At 40.6% G+C, this 23,435-nt stretch overlaps 1 protein-coding gene across 1 annotated transcript in view; it reads left to right on the forward strand.

The window, feature by feature from the left end:
- Positions 1-23,435, forward strand: part of LOC144798817 (cytochrome P450 2J2-like) — a 266,692-nt gene that overhangs the window by 129,364 nt on the left and 113,893 nt on the right. The window contains exons 5-6 of the mRNA XM_078669866.1: positions 162-338; positions 18,865-19,006. Of these exons, the coding sequence (XP_078525992.1) occupies positions 162-338; positions 18,865-19,006 (319 nt within the window). The remainder of the gene's footprint in view (positions 1-161; positions 339-18,864; positions 19,007-23,435) is intronic.

Raw genomic sequence — 23,435 nt, forward strand, 5'->3', positions numbered from 1 at the left:
TGCCAAGAAACAATGACTTGCGTCTCTATTGCTTAATAGATTCATATTTTGTTATCCAAGTAAATCAGTTATATGATGAGAAAGATTCATTAAATGCTACTAAAATTGTATAAATAATGTGCAATTGACATGAACTATTTTTGTTCTTATTTTTTGTCTAGCTCTACAATGTTTTCCCACGAATAATGAAGTACCTTTCTGGATCTTCCCAACAACTTTTCAAATACCAGGATACCCTTGAAATGTACATCAAAAAGTCCATTCTAAAGCATAGAGAACACTGGAATCCATATGAGCCCAGAGACTTCATTGACTGCTACCTTACTGAAATTGAAAAGGTAAGGGTCAGGTATATGGCTGTGAGCTTGAAATACAGCTACCCGATGACCATAAAAAAAAGAAAGCAGTACAAAAAGACCAAACTATCCTGTAATCAAATGTTAAACAAAACAAGCAAACTTTGCAGCATTCAATTTTGTTAAAGTTTGTAACTCAGAAATGTGAGTGGTAGGTCAAAGGTTTAATTATAAGGGATGAACAGAGACTGACGGATACCTGTTGGTAGTAACCTTAAGACAGGGACATTGTTTGGTCGAGAGTATAGGAAAATAGTCAGCAATGGGTGTTTCTAGTACACCATTGGTCCATCCAAGGTGTCCTTTATCCTTATTAATGGAACCTTGAGCTGAGAATGGCGTACTCACATGCCTTATATGTGGCAAACCTTACTCTAGCATTACTATAATTTTGGAGAAACCAACTTATTGAAAACTATCAAATTGATTGTGTAGGACAGTCCATCTATACATAAGAGTTTTCACCAGAGCCTTAACATATTTGCTTTGAGAGAGGTTATCCTTTGATCCTGGGTCCCTCTCTTTGTATTTTTCAGTTTTGTTTTACTTTGTTTAATATGATGGATCTATTGCTTCCGGTGACATGGCACTCAATATCTGTGGCCTGGACCTCTACAGATATTCTTTCCTCTCCTCAAGGATTTGATTTTGGTTTATGGCCACAACAGGTTTTCACAAATATTCCTTTGCTCACTTCGTTCAATTAAGCAATTTTAAACCAGGTAAAAACTGAAACAAAGTCTTTGTGTTATCCTGATGGAGCCCTTTAGAGGGGCCTAGCTCATGAGCAGTTCACAGTTAGAACCTGTGTTTTTGTGAAGTCTGCTGGCATGTCATGCAGGTCACTCTTGATACCACCTAGCAGCCTCTCCTGGCTCTAAATCACAAATGAATGGAGGCAAAGTTAATTCTTGTTAAAGATCCACTAATCCAGTCATGGACTAATTAAAAAGTACATGTAGGACACCTTGCTTTATTGTTTGAATAAATCCTTGCTTAGTGGAGACCGTTTGTGAAGGGCAACAGTTGAAGCTAATAGTATCCGATAAAATAATACATATCTAGAGTAAGCCGCCATTATGCATTGATACAGGTTATTAAAGAACACAACATCACAATTCATTAACAATTCAATAACCAGCTACTTCTCCTATTACTCATTAACTGTGTGCCCGCCCATGACTGTGGACACTGATCCGTTGCCTTTTTGGCTAGGTTTGTGCTGTAGAACTATGGTATACATAAATACATACATGCGTACATTATGTGAAAAGACTGATCATAGTGTTGGGTTAAGGAAAATGTGTACTTGATAAACATTTTATGTTAAAGAAACTGTAAGCTTGTAACTTAGAGTAAGCTTTATTAAAGCACATTCTGCCTGTCGTTGGTCTGGCCTGCAGATTAAAAAAAAACACAATCTGACATGTTTTACTTGCATAGTACTAAATTATTGTGGATGGGATATCCCATCTATACATACCTGTATATACGTCTATGATTTGTTATTTGTCAATATTTGGCCATGGTATCTTAATAGGATGATATTTATGGCCTCAAAATGATTGACATACATTTGCTTTATTTGCTACGTTCAACTTGAAAAGACCTTTATCATTAAACTAGTGCATCATTTGAGGTGGATATATGAAAAGTTTTATTATTTTTTTAATGAAGAATATCTGAAGGTTGCTGGAAGAAGCACAACAAATCATGTTTAAAGGTGAAATATTGCAATGAGGCATTTTGGATCAAGGTGGTGGTGTGTTCTGCTTCAAGATGCCATGAAAAGGAAAGCTTGTGTAATGTAAACTTTAATGGCCCCCACAGACTCTTATCTTCTATCGACTAAGAAGGACGAGGTTGGCGAGAGCTCAATGAGCGAGAGCTCATTGGGAGCAGTTAACACAGGGCCCATGAACTGTTTATTGCAGCTTGGTTCTTCCAAAAGTAGCTATATATTTTGTGATCTAAATGTCTTTTGTTATATCTTGGGAGCTGGAGCAGTAACCCAAAAAAGGCCACAGGTCAGAATTAATGTAGGAATACAATCTCAGAATGAGAAAATACCATTGAGATTTTCCTAAAATGATTCATGGTTACTTGCAGCTTCATGCCTGGATTAAATACAAGACATTCGGCCCTAAAGAATTAGTGCACAGGAGTTACAGAGTCCCATTTCTTGAAGGAACCTTCAGCCAATTTGGAATATGGCAGAGTATCCTCACCGCCAAAATAAAGGTCCACTCGCCTCATTCAGAGATGGGAAGACTTTGATTCTGTAGATGGTGGAGACTACTTCCATCTCCACCGCCAACATAAATCTTTAGAGTAGGGACATTTGAAGCTTTGGCTATGTGTCTGCTCACCCGATTAAGAGTGGGCAAATACATGGCACGTTTTCACTGTCCATCACCCCCTGGTAAATTGACGGAGCTGTCTGTAAAACTTAGTATACAATGACAGGAACCGTGGTTCCTGCCAATGTAAAGATGTCCGCTGGATCAATGGACCTCTCAGTGACAGGGTAAATAACTAATTTGCCCTGACAAAGTATACAGCCATAAGGGCCTGGTTTAAAGTTCGGCGGTGGGTACTCCGTCAAAACAGTTACGGATATCACGTCTGCCATATTACCAGTGGCTTTGGGTATAATGCACTTGTAATACGGCAGACAGGATATCCATCACTTTAAGGATGGATTAACCTGTCCATCAGGCTGTAAATCAAGCCCCATGTTCATCCGGTGTCAGGTGTAATGCAAATAAAGTTATTTCCACTCTTCCATCAGTTATTAAACGATGATACATTGTTGTGATCGCTAGTTCACTGTGGGTTAGCTTAACCTAATATCTGTAAAGACTCACACCTTATTCGGACATTTTCCCAGGGAAATTAGAAGGAATATGAGTAACTATTATAATGAGAAATAGTCTCTGAAAGTAGGTATAGTCAAAATTGCATGTTTTAGTACTTCTCTAATTACTCCTGCCTAAAACGAAAATAATTGTTTTTAGTAAAGCTTTTGTAAAAAAGTGTTTAGATTAAACCACCTATCTTAGTTAGTATACCTAATCCATCGGATGCCGCTGGCACAACTAAACGGCCCCCACAGGCCCCCATCAAGCAATCTAACACTCAATCTAGAACATTCAATTCGGCTAAGGATACATTTAGGGGTGGGAGCACGAAGATAGTTAATGCAAGGCATAATGATAAAAACTTCCATTGTTGCTCAACCCCCTATCATCGCTAGGAGTTCCACCCATTTGACTGCTTTGACTAAACCAAACCCTAGAGCTATGGGGAGCCAAGGTAAAAACATACAAGCCCTATCCCGGAAAGATCTTAGACGGGACTTGCCATATATCAACCTACCATCTGAGGCTTCTTCTCCTTTTACGATTGTACTAACAGGAGTTGCACCCCTTAAAGATGATAAAACTGAATCGTATGGGGACCTTAGAAACAAAGTAGTTTTTTGGTTAAATAAAAACAGGCCCCTTCCCCCATCTTTTGCCCCGGAGATTTTGAGTGTTAGGTGGGTATATTGGGTGGGACCCTGTCCGAAAGACTTGGGAGGTGATTGTATTATTATTAATTTCAGGGACCCACATGTGGTGAACTTTATACGTAGGGAAGCCAGATTTGGGAGGGTGGGGGATGTACAGTCGTTGGGTCTTAGTTATTTCTATCCCAAAAGACATAATGCCCCTTTTGTCAATCCCTTAATGAGTAATAGATCTTTCGGGAGAGTTCCAGTTGAAAGGAATATCTATTCCCCGTCCATTCCTCACCTGTATAATCGTTTTGAAGCTCTTTCTGGCCTGGAGAGTAATGACTGACTCTCTCCTATATCTAGTGGAGAGAGCCATCTTAATGATTCTGGAAAAGGGGTAGTTGATTCACGTAGTATAATAAGTCCAGCTAGACAAGAGGGGGGGTCTCGAAACATGGAAGTGGTGAACGGGAGTACCGCAATGGGGTATATACATGATGATCTTGTACCCAGTGTAATGGGGGTTTCAATTCAAGAGTTGATGGTTTCAGATCATGTGGTCTCCTCTCATGAGGACTCGGTGTTGAAAATAGCTTCATGGAACATTGCAGGGCTCAAAGGGAGACTATCCTCAGATGATTGGGGAGCTTTTGTTGATTCATTTGATGTCTTAGTATTTCAAGAGAGCTGGGCTCCTGAACCAATCTTTCGTGCAGGTTATTTGAATTTTTATAAACCGGCAACAAAGGGTAACAAGGGTAGAGCTGCAGGAGGCCTAGTAATTTGGGTAAGGCAGTCCATCAATTGTAGACCGATGGAAATCCCTGTGAATAACCCTGATATCTTGGGGATTAAGTTGTGTATGGAAAACCAGCAGAATATTATTCTAATTAACATTTACGCACGAGGCCTCCCTGGTGGGAGATGCCCTGCCATTTTAGATGATCTGGACTCCTACCTAGAGTTGATTGGGAGAGATAATTTTATACTTATAGCAGGGGACCTAAATTGTACCTTTGAACCTCAGAAGAATGAGGACGAGCGCTTGTGTTGGGAGGAAGATGCTATGTGGAACATCCCGAATTTGTCACTGAATTATACCAAAGGAGTACTGAGGCTGCTTTGCACTGGTTGGGGTTATGCTTAGAGTGGGGCATGAGAGCGACTAATGGTCGTACGGAGTCTGATAAAACTGGCCTTCCTACTTTTGATAACGGGGTTAGTAAAAGCAGAATAGATTACATTCTGGTAAAAATGGAGTATTGGTCCCATGTAAAAGACATGGTAGTTGTGGACCGCCCAGAGAGTGACCATAATCCGTTGTTTTTAAGTTTGAAACTCTCTGGTGCTGTAGGTAGATCTCCGGCAGCTTCGTGTGTTACCGCAGAAGCCGTTTCAACAAACGATAGAAGGCGGGTAAAATGGTGTAGGGTCCTGGCGGACCCCGCCATGTTAGATGGTATTTCACAGGAGGCTTCTTCAATATTAAAAGCCATAAACAACCTATCCTCCAATATGGAAGCGGTTCACCAGATCAGTGATCTACATGAGCAATGTTTTATTAAATTAAAGGCTTTTCTTACCCTTCCTCAGAAGCTTAGTAAAGAGAAAATACCCAGTTTCAGTAAGAAATGGTATAACAGAGAATGTAGGGAGGCATTTAGTGGTCTTAAAAAAGCCATCAAATCAAGAATAACCACAGATATCAAACTGGCAAGGCAAAGATATGAGGGCCCAGTGGGTGGTGAAGCGAGAGTGGGACGAGTGCTACTGGTCCGACTTATATGAGGCTAGTCTCTCTTCTAACCATATCAAGTTCTGGGAAGTTGTCAAATGGGGCAGAAACCCAGAATCACAGATCCCAGTCAACCATGTTTCGGCGGAAGCATGGGTGGACTTTTTCTTGTCCCAGTTTAGAGGTCCAGAACACGAAAGTAGTGATACTTCAGTGACATGGATCCTGTCTCATCCCTCGCATTGCCATCGCTTGGTGTTTACCAATGTTGAGGCAGAGTCCGCTCTCCGATTAGTTCAAGCCGGGAAAGCTCCAGGGATGGATTGCATCCCGGCTGACCTTTTTAAATCTAATCTCCAACTCTGGGTTCCTTACATCACCCAGGTTGCTAACGCTATTGCAAAGGGCGCAAGGATCCCAGATTCTTGGAAAGGGGCGGAAATTCTGCCCGTTTTCAAAAAAGGAGACCGTTCAATCCCTAGCATCGTCCTATAAGTTTAATAGATTCCCTGCAAAAAAAATGTGCAAGGATGATTCTTGCTAGGGTTCATGGGTGAATGGAGATGGAGAGTATTCTCTCTCCATTACAGGCAGGATTTAGAGTAGGTACTAGCACCATTGACCAAGTCTTCCGATTTGTTCTGATTTTTTGGAAGGTGGTGCTATTGGGCGGAGGGACTATGTTTGCAGCCTTTGTGGACCTTAAGTCCGCCTTCGATCTTGTGCCCAGGAAAAAAATGTGAGCTGTTCTGGACAAGATCGGTCTACCGCCCGAACTACTTGAGATCCTGGTTAGACTGCACGAGGATAATTTTGCCAAAGTGAGGTGGGGGAGACAGGGGCAAGTAACGGGCAGTTTTCCTGTCACGAGGGGTGTTCGCCAAGGGTGCGTTTTGGCACCCACCCTCTTCTTATTATTTATTAACCAGGTGGTGAAATTTTTTGAAAATACCCCAACTGATGCACCAATCTTGGGTGGGACCAAGTTCCCATTGCTCATCTTTGCAGATGATACATTAATTCTCTTTAAGACTTGTAGTGGTCTCCAAAAGGCGATTAATAGATTTGAGGACTTCTGTAAACTTAATGAGCTGCAAATTAATGTGAGCAAGACTAAATGTATGGTTTTAACCAAACATCGTCCTGTTAAAAGTCATGTAAGCATGAATGGAGTCGCCCTAGAACAAGTGAATGTTATGACCTATCTCGGAGTGACCTTGGATTACCGCCTACGCTGGAAGCCACAGGTAGAGGCACTCCACCTAAGATCTGTCCGCCTAATGGGTTGCTTGATCCAGGAACATAGATTGTCCCTGACTAAAAGGGTCTCACCAGTACTAAAAATCTATGAAGCAAAGATTAATTCTGCAATTTTGTATGGGGCCGATCTATGGGGTTATACGGACCTAACACCCTTAGTAAGAGCCCAAAACAAATTTTTGCGTAAACTGGCAGGCTTACCCCAATCCTCTCCAACTAAACTACTTTTGATAGATATGGGTTGTAAACCAATAAATGAAATGGCACAATATCGGCTCGTAGCATTATGGAGACAAATCTGGACGTCTCCAGATCTAAGCCTCTTTGCTAACGAACTAGCGGGAGTGAGATCAATTAGGGGCTCAGGTAATATCCCATGGCTCCGGGAAGTGAAAATCATTTTAGAAAGTATGGGACTTAGCCAATTGTGGGCCAACCCAGGGTCTACCGTATTTCCCTCTAAACAAGAATATAAACAGCTTTTTTGGGCTTCTGTTAGATCCCGTTCTGTTGTATTGTCAGATACTCCCACTCTAACAGGTTGTTTCTTGGTTCACAAACTGGATCCCTTATTTGAAAACTATTGGGATGTTATTACCAAGAGCTTGGACAAAAAATTATACCACCAGTTCAGAGTAGGTTCCTTACCTGTGAGGTCCTTTACCAAGAAATGGGATGGCCACACAACTGAGTACTGTTCCTGGTGTATTGACCAAAAGGAGAGCGTGGGACATCTTTTCTTTGCCTGTCCGGCATATTCAGCCGCAAGGAAGAAATGGATAGGGCCCATATGTCGTAAGTTGAATATTGGAGGGTGTACTGAGGCACTGTGGGCTCTAAGAACAAATACTTCAGAGATTGTGGTCATTGGAGTAGCAAAGTTTCTGGGGTGGGCTTGGATTATCAGAGCTAGACACCATCATGTACAGTGATTTTAACTTTTAAACATGGTCCTTTAATTCATTCATACTGAGTCTTTAAAATTCGCTGTTTAATCCCTGTTTTAATGAACTTAATGAATTTAATGCACTTGAAATGAATTGTGATGTGATTACATTTTACTTGTACATATTATCTGGTCTCTTTAATCTTGTTTGTAAATTGTCTTTTATGATGTAAAAATCGAAATAAAGACGTATGAACTGAACTGACTAGTATAGGAGAGACTAGAAGGACAATCCATGATCTTCTTAGAGAAGCACAGTGAGACACCTCTACATCCTTCAACACAATGCACACACGGACACTGAGTAAGAGATGGGCAGTCAGAGTTGCACACATTAGCAGAAGCCTCCACTGCGCTACTAACCTATGCTCTCAGTCATATTAAATGCTCCATGGAGATGAGATACCTAATGTTTAGCCCTTACCCGGTAGTGTCCATTCCTGAAAGAACTGACTCACGGTCATTGGAAAAGGTTCCTTTTAGCCCCTAGGGACAGCGCACATTCTTGTTTGTCAGTTCAGTTTTTGGAAGGTGTTGGATTTCCTACAACCATATTGGAAGCTGGCTATTGGTTTTTAGAGTTTTGATAAATTATCTATTTGTGTTTTGCGGAATAAACACAGAATGATCAAATTCTCCTAGTTACCGTGTATAAATGTTTGTAGGAACTGAATTAATCTATGCAGGATATTAAGAGTTATTTGATTTTTGATATATTGAACTCAGTAAATAAACTCAAGTGTCAAAGTGAGTTCTAAAATTCTAAATTAGAAATCTGAGTTATTGTGTTGACCAATTGATTACAAGGGATAATTCTGTCAGTTTTGCACGTCTGAAAACATATCAATGTGGGTTCTGTAATGCACAATGTAGTTTGCACAACTAGAGTCTTACTTCTTTTTCATAATTTAATGTCATAGGCGTGCAATCAAACTAAAAATGAATTTTGTAATGTTCAATCATTTCCAAATGTTTTGGTACTTTCTATGGCTTTAGATGATGGGTTTCTGGAACTCTGCTCTGACTTTTCGAACTAGTTTGGACTACATCTTATTCTGTCTTTCACATGACCCGTAGTTTAACTGAGATGAATCATAAAATTCAACCTGCCTAACACTTGCTTATGTTTTATAGCACTAACAATATTTTGCACATGTCATTACCCCTTACATTTAATCTCACTCAGGCCTTTATTATGCGTCAAGTCAATTTAGATGCCACATTTGCTTCTGGATAAAAGGCACATATAAAAATCACAAAATCTAGGCCTTTCTATGAATAATGATACAACCCCATTAGTTTTGAGGCTTGTGATATCTCGGTACCCAACACCTCGTCTGTGCAGACCCTTTTTTCAGGTCTCGTTAAGCTATTAAATGTTTTTTTTCCACAAAAGTTTTCGGAGAAAAATTTGTGTAATTTTTTCTAACATTGGGAATTCCAAAAGTACTCATGTTTTGTTGATTTGCCTGGAGGCAACCGAGGAATAAACGTTTTTTTTAAAAAAAATCTAATCAGCTCTGTGCAATAAAGGGTATCATTCTTTTTTTTTAACAAAATGCCATTTACAAGATGTTTGCTGTGCTAAAATCACCCTCCTCCTAGACATCATTGCAAATTCGGCAAGACACTAATTGTGTAGATCTCTCATTTAGTCGCAAAGAAACTAATCTTTGAAATAAATCAATGAAATTTAGGTATGAAAAAACTAGAAATAGTTTTACAAAAGTAATGAACTGTCATGTGTGTCAGGGTCTTGGTGCAGGGATTTATAGTGTTTTTTAGCTGTCAAAAACATGCAGTACCCTCAGCCAACTGAGCTGCAGTTAATAATGAATTTGCATTGTGCACTGGCCATGCATCAATTTAAGGCAGAATCTAATGAATGAAAAATGGGTATGAATGAAACGTTTGCATTTTTTAAATGTGCCCAAGATAGTGAGTTTAGGAATAGTGGCTAGTTGTACAACTCTGAATTTGGATTGCCCATAATATGTGATTCAGAGGGCATTTTACAAAATGTGTTCTTTCTTGCGCTCTGGCTGGAAACCTAAAGTGGAAAGAAATTAAATTGATAAGAAATGTTCTACAAGTTTGTGTGTCGACACTTCTCTCAATAAAAATTGAACCTTACTTGTGTGGCTGGGCCTATCACTTGTGAATGAAAATTATCTAAAATGCAAATTGATTATTCTATATGTTTCCTTACAAATTGACCCCTTCTGGATAGTTTCAGTTTTTGTGCCTGGCCAAACATTTATGAAAATTAAATACACAGGACGGCCCAGGGTGATGTGATGTGCCTGGATCCCACTATGTTTCCTTACACCGAATGCCTTCCAAATCCCAATCTTTGGCTAAAATCATGGTTTTTTCTCACATTTCTGTGAGGAAAAGTCCCAGAATCAGGGTTTCACAAAAGTGCTACCACCAACCATTCCCACACTTCTCCCGGTAAAACATTGCCCTCCTTGGGTGGCAGACCAAACCAAATCCTTCCACTGCCTGGTAGTAATTTGGGGTTTTCCGTGGATAGCTTGTGGCCCATTCTTTGGACATTGTGGGTGTATCTTGATTTGAAAACTGGGATAAAAATCCTGGGGAAGACTTACCTAAGTTCCCTAAAAACCCTTAGGGTTTGGCAGACAGGGTACTTCATCAAAACGGAGCAGGTGTCCCGTGCATTATTACATGCAGTGCATTGACTGTAATAAACTTGTAATACGCACTGATGGAACATCTGCCACATTTTGACAGAGGATGAAGGTAGCAAGCAGGACACCGGTATGAAATATGTGAGTAGTTGTGCGTGTGGTTATCTGTGGGTCCCTCTGAGCTTGACCATATGCCTTCCACTTACCTGAGATCCCTATGAAAACAAGCATCCTTATATCCCTCTTCATGTCTCTATCACAGTCAGAGTACCTACTAATACTGAGCGGATGCTAGGAGAAGCTTTACTAATGCCTCCCGATGACCGCGTGCATAGGTTCAGAAAGACTTGTCTTTCATGTGCATTTGCCACACTCACTGTGATAGATTCAACTCATTTCCCGGTGTAGTAAGTTGGGGGTCTCTGAGCATGTCTTGTGACCCATTCCCCGGACAGTGTGAGCAATGCCTACATTTGAAAACTAGGTAAAAATCCTGGGGCAGACCTATGTTTTGTGAAAACTATTTCCAGAAAGTCTCAGGACCTTAAGGTTTAACAGACAGGGTACTTTGTCACAGCGTGGTGCATCCCCATGTCATATCCACTGTTATGTGCCTTGCATTGACTGTAATGCACTTGTTATTGGGAGGACAGAATATCCCCAATTCTTTTTAAGTGGATGAAGGTTGCAAGGAGTTCACAAGTATGAGCAGTATATACCTACTTACTGGAGTCAATGAAGACGGAGTGACTTAAACCATATTTAGGAAGAAAACGTGCATGGATTATGGTATGTCTTTGTGTGATAATTAGAAGATTTTCCAATTTAGATGTAATACATTGAGAGGCCGCATAGGAAAGTCAAGTAATGGACCATGGAAGGTATGTATTTTTGCGCAACCATTTACAGCGCATACTAACTCTGAAACAGACTGTTCCACTTCAATCAGTTTCCCAGAACTACGCATTGGTGTATTAGAAAGTTAAGCACTGTGGAATGCAGAGACCTGGCTGATGTGCGCTCTGGGTACACCAGTAACTACTCTTCTGCCTCTTTCCTATCCAATTAGAAAATCATCATTTACATTAGTGAGCTCTCTTCTTCTCTGCTGCAAGAACACAGTATAGTAAATGTCCTTGCAAAGTCCTCCACAAAAGATGAAATAGAGACTACTGCTTCCTCAGCAGTAACACCATCGATAGCGGCCAACTCAAAGTCAAGGAAGAACACCAGTCTTCCCATAGTAGTCTGACAACAGACATCATATGCATTGTACATTACCAAAGGATCAGGTGGAACATACAAATTCTTGTTCCATGAGCGAGTTTTAAAAATAACATTTTATTGTATGTTAAACTATTTGTAAAGGGCATGGCTGCCCCAGCAACGGGGCATCCCAAACGCTAGTCTCAGAATGGACGGCAGAAAAAGATATGCAGAGAATTAGGCGCAGAATAGCCAGGTGTTCATGGCCTTTCTCAAAGCCCAGTGGTTCTGAATGCTCCTGATGGACAAAGGAAGTGCGTTCCAGATGGTGGTAGCTCTTACTCTTCAGAAATGAGGGAAACGTGCCAAATAAAGATTAGCTGAGCTCAGGGCCCACAGGGGGACATATGGGTGAAGCAGATTGGACAGAATGGAAGGCCCCTGAGAGGTAAGAATTTTATGTGCAATGCATAGAACCTTGAATTGAATTTTCGTCTCCACAGTGGCATCAGTGCAGCCTGTGGATAAAGCTGGAAACCAAGCAGAACTTAGGAAGAGCAAATAATGGCCATGCTGCAGCGTTTTGGGCCAGCTGAAGTCTTTTGGTCATTTCCTTATTGGAATCTAGATACAGAAGTATTGCAGTAATCCAGCCTTGAAAGTATAGCAGACTGGATAATAACCTGGCGTGTGAGCGAATAGAAAAATCCAATAATGGGGTTTAACCCTCATAAGAATCCAAACAAACATCTACCACCAATTTCGCCTGAGCTTCAAAGGTTAAAGTGCTGTTAACCCAAACCCCTAATTGTTTTACGACCGCCTTGGGCGCGGCCCTAAAGAGAGGGACCATCAATGATCGCCCCATTGGTGTATATCTCTCCACAAGAGAAGAATTTCCGATTTGCATGAGTTTAGCTGTAAGCAATTGGCCGCCATCCACTCAACGATAGCCAACATGTCGCCTTGTAAATTAGCCAGGTTCTGAGTTGAGTTATTGGAAAAGAAAATCACCAGCTGAGTATCATCGGAATAAGATACCAGCGTAAACCCCAGGACTTTTGAAACCAGAAGACAGTGGTTGGATATACATTTTGAATTAAGTAGGGCGGACACCATGTCATAGAGTATGTACCTGAGAGCTGTATGGAGAAGAAACAACCTGAAAGGATCTTTCAGAAACGGAAGTGAACCAGGTTAGTGCAGCTCCACCAATACCAATCTCCTGTAAGCGCCACAACAAAATACCATGAGATACGGCATCAAAAGCGGTGCTTAAATGAAGCAGAATCAGAGAAGATCTGTATTCATCTAAAACGCCACGCAGATGCTCAGTAACCACCAGCAGTGCAGACTCAGTGTTGTGTCGTGGTCTAAAGCTGTGGTCTAAAGAGATATCCAGAATTTGGTTAATCTCTAGGAAGTTTGCTAGAATAGTGTTAATGTGAGACTCTATGATTTTGGCAAGAAATGGTAGTAAGGAGATAGGGTGAAACATTTCTGGTTTGATAGCATCAAAAGAATGCTTTTTCAGTAGAGGAACAACTTTGGCATATTTTCACAGGGCAGGTACTGATGACGTTGCAAGTCAGGCTTAAGGGGGTCATCTGGAGAGCCCGGTTTGACTTAGTTACAGAGAGTTTGGAGTTCTTCCAAGGACAGCAAGGGAAGAAGGTGAAGGAGTGGAGGAGTCGAGGGGGATGACTAGTAGGCACTTCTAGTCTGGAATCCCTAGTGTCAGAGGCAAAGTTAGATTAGATAAGTTCTACCTTTCTAATAAAATACTTTGCCACTTCCTCACATTGGACATTGGAAGCGATAATAGGCTCCGTTGCCAGTACGGGTTTCAGAAAAAACAATTAGAGAGAGAAAAGATAATTTTAGCAGGGTTGCTATTGTTGCTATTGTTTTTTATTTCGTTAGCAAAATACTCCTCCCTAGACTTCCAAATCAATTTATGATATGCCTTAATGGAAGCTCTCTAACTTGTTTTGGTAGAAGGATCATAGGCGTGTTCTAGGACCTTGCAATTTTTTGAGGCTAAGATCAAAGTCTCACTGAACCAAGGGCCGGCCTCTGTTCTTCTAATAGGGATGGGTTTAGCTGGGATACACATGTCCAGGGCATGTGTGAGCTAGTCATGGAAGAGACTATTAGCTACCTCTACATTGGAGGATAATTCAGGACTCTGTGTTCGAAGATGGTCTAGAATTGTTTTGGGATTGAGCTTATGCAATGGGTGTTTAGAAATAGAGTTTTGGTGGGCAGGCAGTTTAGAGCCTTCAGAGCATATAGACATAGAGATTAAGAAATGGTCAGACCAGGTCATGGGAAGAGGGGTAGGAACCTTTAGCAACAAAATGTTGGAAAAGGCGGGATTGAGAAAGTGCCCAGCTAGATGTGTGGCACTTGGGACATGTTGCGTCACCTGGCACGCTGCAAGATCATCTAAAAAATGTGACTGAAGTAGCTGGTCAGTTTTGTCAACTCTACCCATTTAATTGATATAATATGTATACCATCTACAAATCTGATCTCAAAGTATCAGTGGAGAAGTGTTCTCATCATGAATTATAGTGAGCACATGTACTTCCTGTGTGTCTAAAAATGTCACAGCCGGCAGTTGTCTGCAACGCAACACACTGCTCTGACCTTCCTAGAGCTTCTTACAAAAATGCTTCTGAGGGAATGCTTTGCAATTTCTTTTAATTGCACACAAGCCACAGTGCCCGCATTGTACAGCTCAGTGAATGTCTCTGTACTCATGTACAGAAATGGTCCACATTAACAGTATAACCTTTATGAAACATTGATTGAGCAAGATCCTACTCAATCTTCAAACTGATTCCAAATGTCAATGGGAATCCTGCAGGATTTATACTAGAGTCCTTTCCAGGATACACTCTCAGTCTGCCGGTATAGCCAGAGGAAGTCTCGGACATCTATAGCTTGATGACGTAATGAACACATTAACAGTATAACCTTTATGAAACATTGATTGAGCAAGATCCTACTCAATCTTCAAACTGATTCCAAATGTCAATGGGAATCCTGCAGGATTTATACTAGAGTCCTTTCCAGGATACACTCTCAGTCTGCCGGTATAGCCAGAGGAAGTCTCGGACATCTATAGCTTGATGACATAATGAACACTTTTGCTTGATATATACTGTTTGAATAACAGTCATCTTTTGTACAGGATCAAAGGCTATTCCACTGCTATATTCTTCCCTGGAGTATACATTTCTGACACTTTAGGCAGTGAAATGTTCCACAGCAGGCCAAATTGTGAACAACATTCCATTATCTGGATAGTCATGTGACAATGCTGCAGAGTTAAAAAACAATCTGTGCCCATGTGAGATTGGAAGCTGGATGCAATTTAAACCATAAGGGAAAACCAGTAAAACTTTACTAACGGTTTGGGTAATATTCTCATGAGTTGTGTAAGACCCTAAACATATCTCAACTTCCCACATGAAGTGGGAGTGCACAAGTGTGCCTTAGAATAAGGGATCAGTGGAGCCCCATACTTCCTTAAACAGGGTTTGTCATGCAGATGTGTTTGCTGCACTCTTTTGTTCAGGAACATATCATCCACACAAAAAAGTTGGAAATAGTCAAGTAGCACAAACATTTACTGTACTGACTTTATAGTCACAAACTCACAAGGGAGTTATCCTCATGTAGAGAAAAGGGACAGGGTATGTAACAAGAAAACAGAAAGGAGACCCATCTCACTGGATACAAAGAAAACATTTGTTTTGAAAACCGGCAAATACTACAATTAGAGGGTGGTAGTATGGAATGGCGTTTCTAAGCTAAGAGGCAGTACATAAACAGTTCAAGATAATGCAAGGTTGCAGCAGTAAGTGATATCGATAATCATAAGCAAGAACACATTTGAATATTCAATTTCATAATTTCGAAATCTTTTTTATTTTCCATAAACAACATGAGAATAATTTAAATACATCAAAACCAAAAAGAGGATCAGAACCATTCGGGTTGTTATGCGCATAATATAGACCTCTTATAAAAAAAACATCTCATAAGCACAATTCCACAGAATCAATGTTGGCCAATATCCAAATATTAGGGGATTTCATCCTTTTATATAAAGAGACACACATATGTTAAAAACATCCAGTGAGGAGGGTCCCCTTTCAGTTTCCCTGACTTTATTTTCAGCATTGCAAATGAAGAAAGAATTGGCAGTTGGAATCCATTAGGGTATTGTCAAGTGTGCAAGCTTCATGTGCTTCACGCTGTACCTGCTTTGTTTCCTGTTTGAACACACTGTCACTAAGCAGCACAGGTTGTGTGTGCAGGGGACATCACAACTGCCTTACTGGGCTGTCGAAGCTGGCTTTAGTACTGGTGGCACACTGTACGGCAATCATTTTTGGCGCCCCACATCCCATGACCGCCTCCTCGGATTTTCTCACTACCACCAGGCAAAAGTGTCCCTCACCTCTCCAGTCATAAGTTATTACTAAACACAGCGCCCCCCCTGAGTTAAGCACCCTCCTCCACAGGTCAACGCCCAGTGTGCCAGCACCAGTCACACTGCCCTAAAGCTGGCCATGGTGCTGTATGACCATATGCTTTTGAATCATTAAAAGAGGAGCCATTGGTGGAACCCCACCAACTGAAAAGCTGCTTTGAGATTCAGATCAATGATCCCCTCCCTCAGATGCATTCTATGACCGAGAATTGGCTACCTAGTTCGGCTCCGAGAAGCAGTCAATGAGACTTCATGTCTAAAGTTGACCACAAACTTTATTACTAAAATGCTGTGTGTCAGGTAGACTGCAGATGTACTCCTAAAAATGTTAATGCACTGAGAATGCTGTGTGTGATATGAAAGGTAAGTGAGAATGCAGTGCTAGTGAGAGTGGGTACAAAAGTAATAGATACTGAAAAAACACTGGAAGTAATACGTTTAAGATCTTAGCTTAAATTACTCCAGTAAAACAGCTCTAGGGCACGCGATAAGCAACCTACAAGAAAAAAACAAGTTCAACTTGAAGCATACACATCAAGGCAAACTGAAATGCAATTCCTGGGGAACTGGTATAAGATAGAGGGTACAATCGCCCCCCCTCAGGGAAAGAACATTTTCACATTATACTGCCTCCATGAGGTCAGTGCGCCCAACCACTTCTACAGCAGTGCAAAAAAACCTAGCTTATCAATAAAGTTTTCGATGGCTTCTACATTGAACTTTGAACCATATAAATATAATTTTGCTCTCAGAGATTTCACATTGCAGGTCCTCATGCACGTTCATTGAAACCACATGTTGCCATGTACTTCTCTTTCAAGCTGTAACATTGCTGTTTTACACCATGTGGGGCCTATTCAGTGTTTTTTCTTTTGCCATTTCCTAATGGATTTTGATGCATGCTTGAAATTATGTGCGTTTAAATTAATTATGAAAATATTGATTGACACCACAGAAGCTCAAGGGCCAATAAGTAATCAAATTATTTGGGTATATTTTCAAAACATTTAAAACAGAACCTTTCTCACTCCTGCCCCTCCACCCCATCTTCAGGAAACCATGCATTGCAATTCTAATAGAAATAGGAACTTATTTACCATTTCATTTAATCTAATCTTCGATTAGATTTATAAAGACATGCATCCTATTCTACACCGCAGGTTTTTTAATATCCTTCTCCGTAAGGAAAAATTAAAGATGTTGTCCCATGCACAGGTTCTAATGGCTCCAGTTTAGAGGATTGGATGATGTCCTTTGAATTGCATGATGCATACGTTCAAGTTCTGTTCCTCCAGTTGCACAGGGTTTAGCTGTGCTTTGTAGCAGGATCCACCCACTACTAATTTGCAGTACCCACGGTTGGATTAAGGTTAACTCCCAGATCTTCACCAACGTCATGTTGGTAGTTCTAGTACATCCTCAGAGAACTGGAATGTAGCTTTCCTGTACCTCAATGACTGGCTGTTCTCCCTAGCTTGTGTCAGACCATCTAAACACCATTGTGACCCTGCTGTTTGACTTGGGATTCTCCATCAATCTACCAGAGTCACACCTCACAGCATCTTCTTTTCATAGGGGTAAAAAGAGGCACAACATCTCTCAGAGCCTTACATCTGTCATGCAGGATTCGTGACATTTGGTATACGATTCCAGTGTTTATGCAACAATTGAATTTTCCAGAGGAGTATTGTGAGATCAGTTTCAGATATCCATATGTGATAGCAAAAACCACTCCCAATTGCAACAACATTCAATGTTCCAATAGACATGTTGCTGTGCATAAAAAGTGTTGAAGTGATTACGTACCACTTGCTGTAGAAAATATATATGCATGATTAGCCTATGTAAAAGTAAGATAATTAACAGAGTGTAAGCTTGTCTGGTGTCTCACAATAATGTGTGCGTAAACATAGTGGAAAAGTACCTGCAATTTCATATTGGTGTACTTCGAAGCATGTCCCATTACAGCATATCTAAAAGAGCATAACTTTTTAGTTAGAAAGATTAAGAATGTAATATCCTTTCTATGCGTTTCAATCTCCTGAAGGAAAACTACAGACCAATCTATTATTCTGTGTAGCCTTGACTCTGTAATGCTCGTCCCCATTGGATGCTTTTCTGCCTGATTCAGAGCCTACAGCTTGTTCAAAACACACTGCCACAAGAATCTTTCTTGACTCTAGGTAGGAGAATACCATATTTATTCTCACTTTGTCTTGCTTCATTAGGTCTATCATGCCAAACACGTGACTTATAAAGTACTTTGTATCAACTACTGCTCCTACTGTAATAAGGGACCAGACATTACAAGTGGTATTGTTAGGCACTACCCCTTGCTAAACCTCAGTTTCTTCACTCTCAATCTATTTCATATTCTTCACTTTCGCAGGGCAAATACTAGATTGCACTTTCTTTTTCTTCACTACTTGGGCATGGACTGATCTGCCTTAGAGCCGAAGACCACCTCTCTTTTGTCACGTGCCGTAAACTGGGCCAGCTCCCTTCTATTCATGATTGATACTCAGCACTAGAACCCGCACTAGAACCCCATATACCTGGTAACACTGCTCGATGGAAAATATGTAATAAATAATATTAACTCATAGGTGTTGTATGCCATTCATTTTCAGCAATTTTTGATTTTCATATGATAAGACTTTGTTGATTTCAACCATTAAATGCAAACTTTTTTTCCCTAAAGTTTAAAGATGATCCGAACTCATGTTTTGATGAAGAAAACTTGGTTCAATCTGCCTTTGATCTGTTCCTAGCAGGAACAGAAACAACTTCAGTCACTCTGCGATGGGCTATTCTCTACATGGCAAAGTACACAGACATTCAAGGTAAGACAACTGTTCATAGCTGGTATGTGGTTCACAAAATGTTCCTCATAAACAGCTAGGGCCTGATTCACAGAACTAACAAGACAAAATCCTAAACTTACTACCATTTCACAGAAGGCACTTACTCATTTTGGTATTCACAGAAGGCACTTACTCATTTCGGTATTCACAGAAGTTAGAAGTCCTAACTTTAGAACTCCTAAATGCCTTCTGTGAATACCGAAAGTCTTAAAGTTAGGATTTTTCTCAGTTTAGGAGTAGTAGAGTTCGGAGTCTTAACTTTACTACTCCTAAACTGAGACAAATCCTAACTGTAAGACTTTCGATATTCACAGAAAACATTTAGGAGTCCCAAAGTTAGGACTCCTAACTTCGGTGAATACCGAAATGAGTAAGTGCCTTCTGTGAATACCAACATGAGTAAGTGCCTTCTGTGAATACCTAAATGGTAGTAAGTTTAGGATTTTGTCTTAAGTTAGTTCTGTGAATCGGGCCCCTAGTGTGTTAATTAAACTTACTGTTCTCCCAGTTTTTCCCATCGATTCAAGGAGGCAGTTCGTAATACTTCCTCTAACGAACCTCTTCCGTTATAGGGGTAAATTCCACAGCTGAATATTTGCCCAGCAATGCTTTTTACCCATGACATAGTGCTGTTACACAATTTGTCCCAGAACATGCATTGTTTTTCAGTCCGTAGACTGCAAACTGGCCTGAACAAGCATAAAACAAATGCAAGTTGGCGCTGTACATACATCATTCACGGATATTGTGCTCCACACTGATGTGTGGAGATCACCTTTCTCTCCTCCACCACTAAAAGGTACATGGGTTTGCAGTTTCCTACACAGGTCAGATTCAGGCCAAAAAAAGAGATGAAAGAACATGGAGATAGAACTTAGAATAAAATACAGTTTGATGGTGGCAAAGTTGCTCTTAACAAACATAGGGCCCCATCTCTAATACCTACTAAAAAAGCTTTCCTAATCAAACCAACAGTTTACAAACAAAAAATATCAGCTGTCTTTTCAGCTCATGAGAAAGTAATCGTAACGTATTACACTTTACTTGAAGGCAAATTTGCTATTTTTTCGTGAATACCCAAAACAGTTAGCAACGTTGCTGCAGTGTGTTGTGTGAAAGGGGGAGAGCAGGATTGATTGAAACAGAGAGAGCAAAACAGCACAAAGAGGGATTCTCAACACAGCGGTACCATGTGATAGTCTCGCGATAACGTGTCAAATGACCGCTGTAAAATTAACGCGACGCTGAAAAATGCGAAACACGATTGCAAAAAGAGTAGCGATGAGGCCCATCGCAATACAAAAATCTGCGATAACCAGAGACAGGTCAGCAATTTCTAAGCGTCATGCGGGAACATGAACTATAAAAGTAGAAATAAAAAACATCCAAACAAAAGCCAAACAACAGCGAAGCACAATGGAGGTAGCCGGAGCAAGTACAGAGGACAACCAGAACCCTACAAGCCCCCTAGAGGACCAGCCTCAGACCTCCTGGTCGGGAAGAGCATAGACAAGAAGAGTAGGAAGAAGTGGTTCAGTCCACAGGAAAACAAGATCCTGTTAACGGAGGTGGTAGAACATCATCAACTACTGTTCGTCATCTCCACTTTGTCATTGGCAGCAAAAAATGGAATAGGGCAGTCCATCATGGACAAGGTGAATGCAGTCGAAGTGCTGAAGAGGACAGTGGAAGAGGTCAAGAGGCGCTGGAATCAGTGGCGGACTGTGACATTTGAAAGTGATGGGGCGTAAAATGATTGTCATAGTGCACTGTAGCAAGTGAGACCGATCGACCTAAGGAGGGTCCGGGGCGTTTCTCCCACCGAGAAAATTTTGGAAAAAGTGTGGAAAAATTGTGAATTTTCAAGCAAATTTGAGAAAGCAGGAAGGGTAATAAAGCAATTGTGAAAGTGCAGATATTACAATCATAAAGAGATGTCATATAACATAGGTAGTTGCTTATTGAATATAACCACAGAGCTTCATAACAGACTTCGAGATATAATGCATTTCTGAGTACCTCACAGATGTTTTTTATTTAACAAACAACTAAACAGGTCGCAAATGAGCAGCATTTGCCATATTGTTTACTTTTTGTATCTAAAATCAGCACGTCTGTCTTTAGGAGCAGCAAACTTTTCAATAACTTGAATGTTAAAGTCTGAGATATTTTGAACTAGCTTGCTCTCTATAGAGACCATTGCCAAAGCATTTAGTCTTTCCTCAAGCATGGTGTTCCTCAGGAATGTCTTAATCCTCTTTAAGGCAGAAAATCATTGTTCTGACTCTGCTATTGTCATTCGAGCGGCAATGACAATTTTTAGTAAAGCCACTGTCTCTGTAAGTGACTTTTCCATATTAAGTTTATGAATTAAAGCCAGCAAAGACCTGGCATATTTGGCCTTCCGGTACACCGGTATTGAGTACAGTACAGTCAACTCAGTTTTCAGGTCCTCGTAGTTGAGCATAGGATAAGCGTCCACAGCCTCATGCAGAGCATGCGCAGGGAAGGATTAATCATATTTTGCAAAGTATTCACTTTTCAATATTACGGCACTCACCAAAGGTTTTGTGAAAGTAAAACGTTCCTGTGATTGCACAATTACAATGTCACATATCACCTTTGCATTTCGGACCAGAGTGGTGATGTTTTTCCTGTGGTTTGAAAAAGTAGAAGCCTCTGGCAGTTTTCTGTCTAAATTGTCAACCTCATCTCTCTCTTTGCTTATGCGTTCGACAAACATAGCGGTAGTTCTTTTCACAGAGACAGTATCTATCTCTCGTGCTTGTAACTGATTGTATAAAGTGTCAACAGATAACATTATTTCATGAAATAAAACTCTCTGTCTTTTAGTGTTCTAGAAAAGCCACTGGCTTCACTGTGAGTTTTGAAATCAACGGTTTCATTGGCTTCTATGGCTTCAAAACATTTCACAAGGTCCTCCCTATATTGACATATTAGTTGGACTGTACTTATGTTAAAGTTCCAATGAGCTCCTTGGAACCCTTGTGTCCACAATCTCCTGAAGTGCTTCCGTTCTTTTTGGGGAACGTGAGAAGAATGTTGCCATGCCTCCTATATCCCAAAAGACAATTCATGTCTCGGAGATCTTTGATACTGCCTATTGCATAATAAGATTAAGTTGGTGAGCGTAACAGTGCACATAATGAGCATAAGGGTATACAACTCTAATTCTTTTCTGTACCCCACCAAGGCTTCCACTCATTACGGACGCACCATCATAGCTTTGTGCAATACGTTTTTTTTATGCACCTCTGGAAAAATGAAGTTCAGTTGACGCAGTATAGCTGCAGTAACAGTTTCTGCAGTAGAGTCTCTTAAATGAGTGAAACCATAGAACCTCTTCACAACATTATTGTCATCGTGCAGGTACCGAAATACTAATATGGACTGTGTTTGTGTGGCCACATCAGTGGTGTCATCAGCCTGAATAGCCCCAAAGTCTGTGTTTTGCAACTCTTGGACAATATGGCTTCTCATAGTTAATAGCATACACTCAAGGAGTTCATTTTGTATAGTTTTAGAGGTGCCCTTAAAGACTGAAGCACTTGCTAAATGTGCTTCTGTTCTTTGTCTATGCTTGCTATTAAATCCACAAGGCCTTTGAATATTCCAGGATTTGAGGAACCTTCTGATTCATCATGGCCTCGCAATGCCAGTTTGAAAGCACCACAGAAACTAACGCAATCAATTAATTTTGATAGTATGTGTCTATTCCTATTAACTGCTTCATTTGTTTTTCTGTATTGTTTGGCGGTATGCATAGTTTATGTGCTGCTCAATCGGTGTGTCTGCCCAACATTCCCAGTCTCGTCAGGTTTTCCATAGGCTTTCTTGTGTGTGCAAGCTTCTTTATTTTTTCAGACAGATACTTTAGGTCTATCACTCCTTCTCTTGTCCAAGAAAATTCACCATTAAACAGCAAGCAGGGGAAGCAGAACAGTTTGTTTCTTGACGGGCACCCTGTAAGCCAATTAGCGTTTGTGTACCAGGTGTTTGAGAATGTACGTGTGTAAGATTTTCCTCTGTCCTGGGTAACTTGTTGTAGTTGTAGGTCAGGCTGATCAGGTCCTAATCTCTTTAAATGCAGTTTCTCTTCAGGTGGCCGTGCATGGAATGACCGTGTAATTATTTGTTCTACCGTATTCATCATGCCGATGCTGTCCTTACCAATATGAAAGAAACCTGTCAATAGTCAAAGTACAACCTATAAGATTTGGTGCAATAATATCAAATTTCAGTATAAATACATATATCTTGTGCATTATCGCAATACATCTCCAACAGCTCCCCTTTGGACAACAGGACTGCTAAAAATACAGCCGTACTGCCTGCTGCCTCTGTGTGCTATAGTGATTGCTGAAGGCACTGAAACAGACACTGTTTG

The sequence above is a fragment of the Lissotriton helveticus genome, chromosome 1_2, assembly GCF_964261635.1.
Source record: "Lissotriton helveticus chromosome 1_2, aLisHel1.1, whole genome shotgun sequence".
NCBI classification, from domain to species: Eukaryota; Metazoa; Chordata; class Amphibia; order Caudata; family Salamandridae; genus Lissotriton; species Lissotriton helveticus.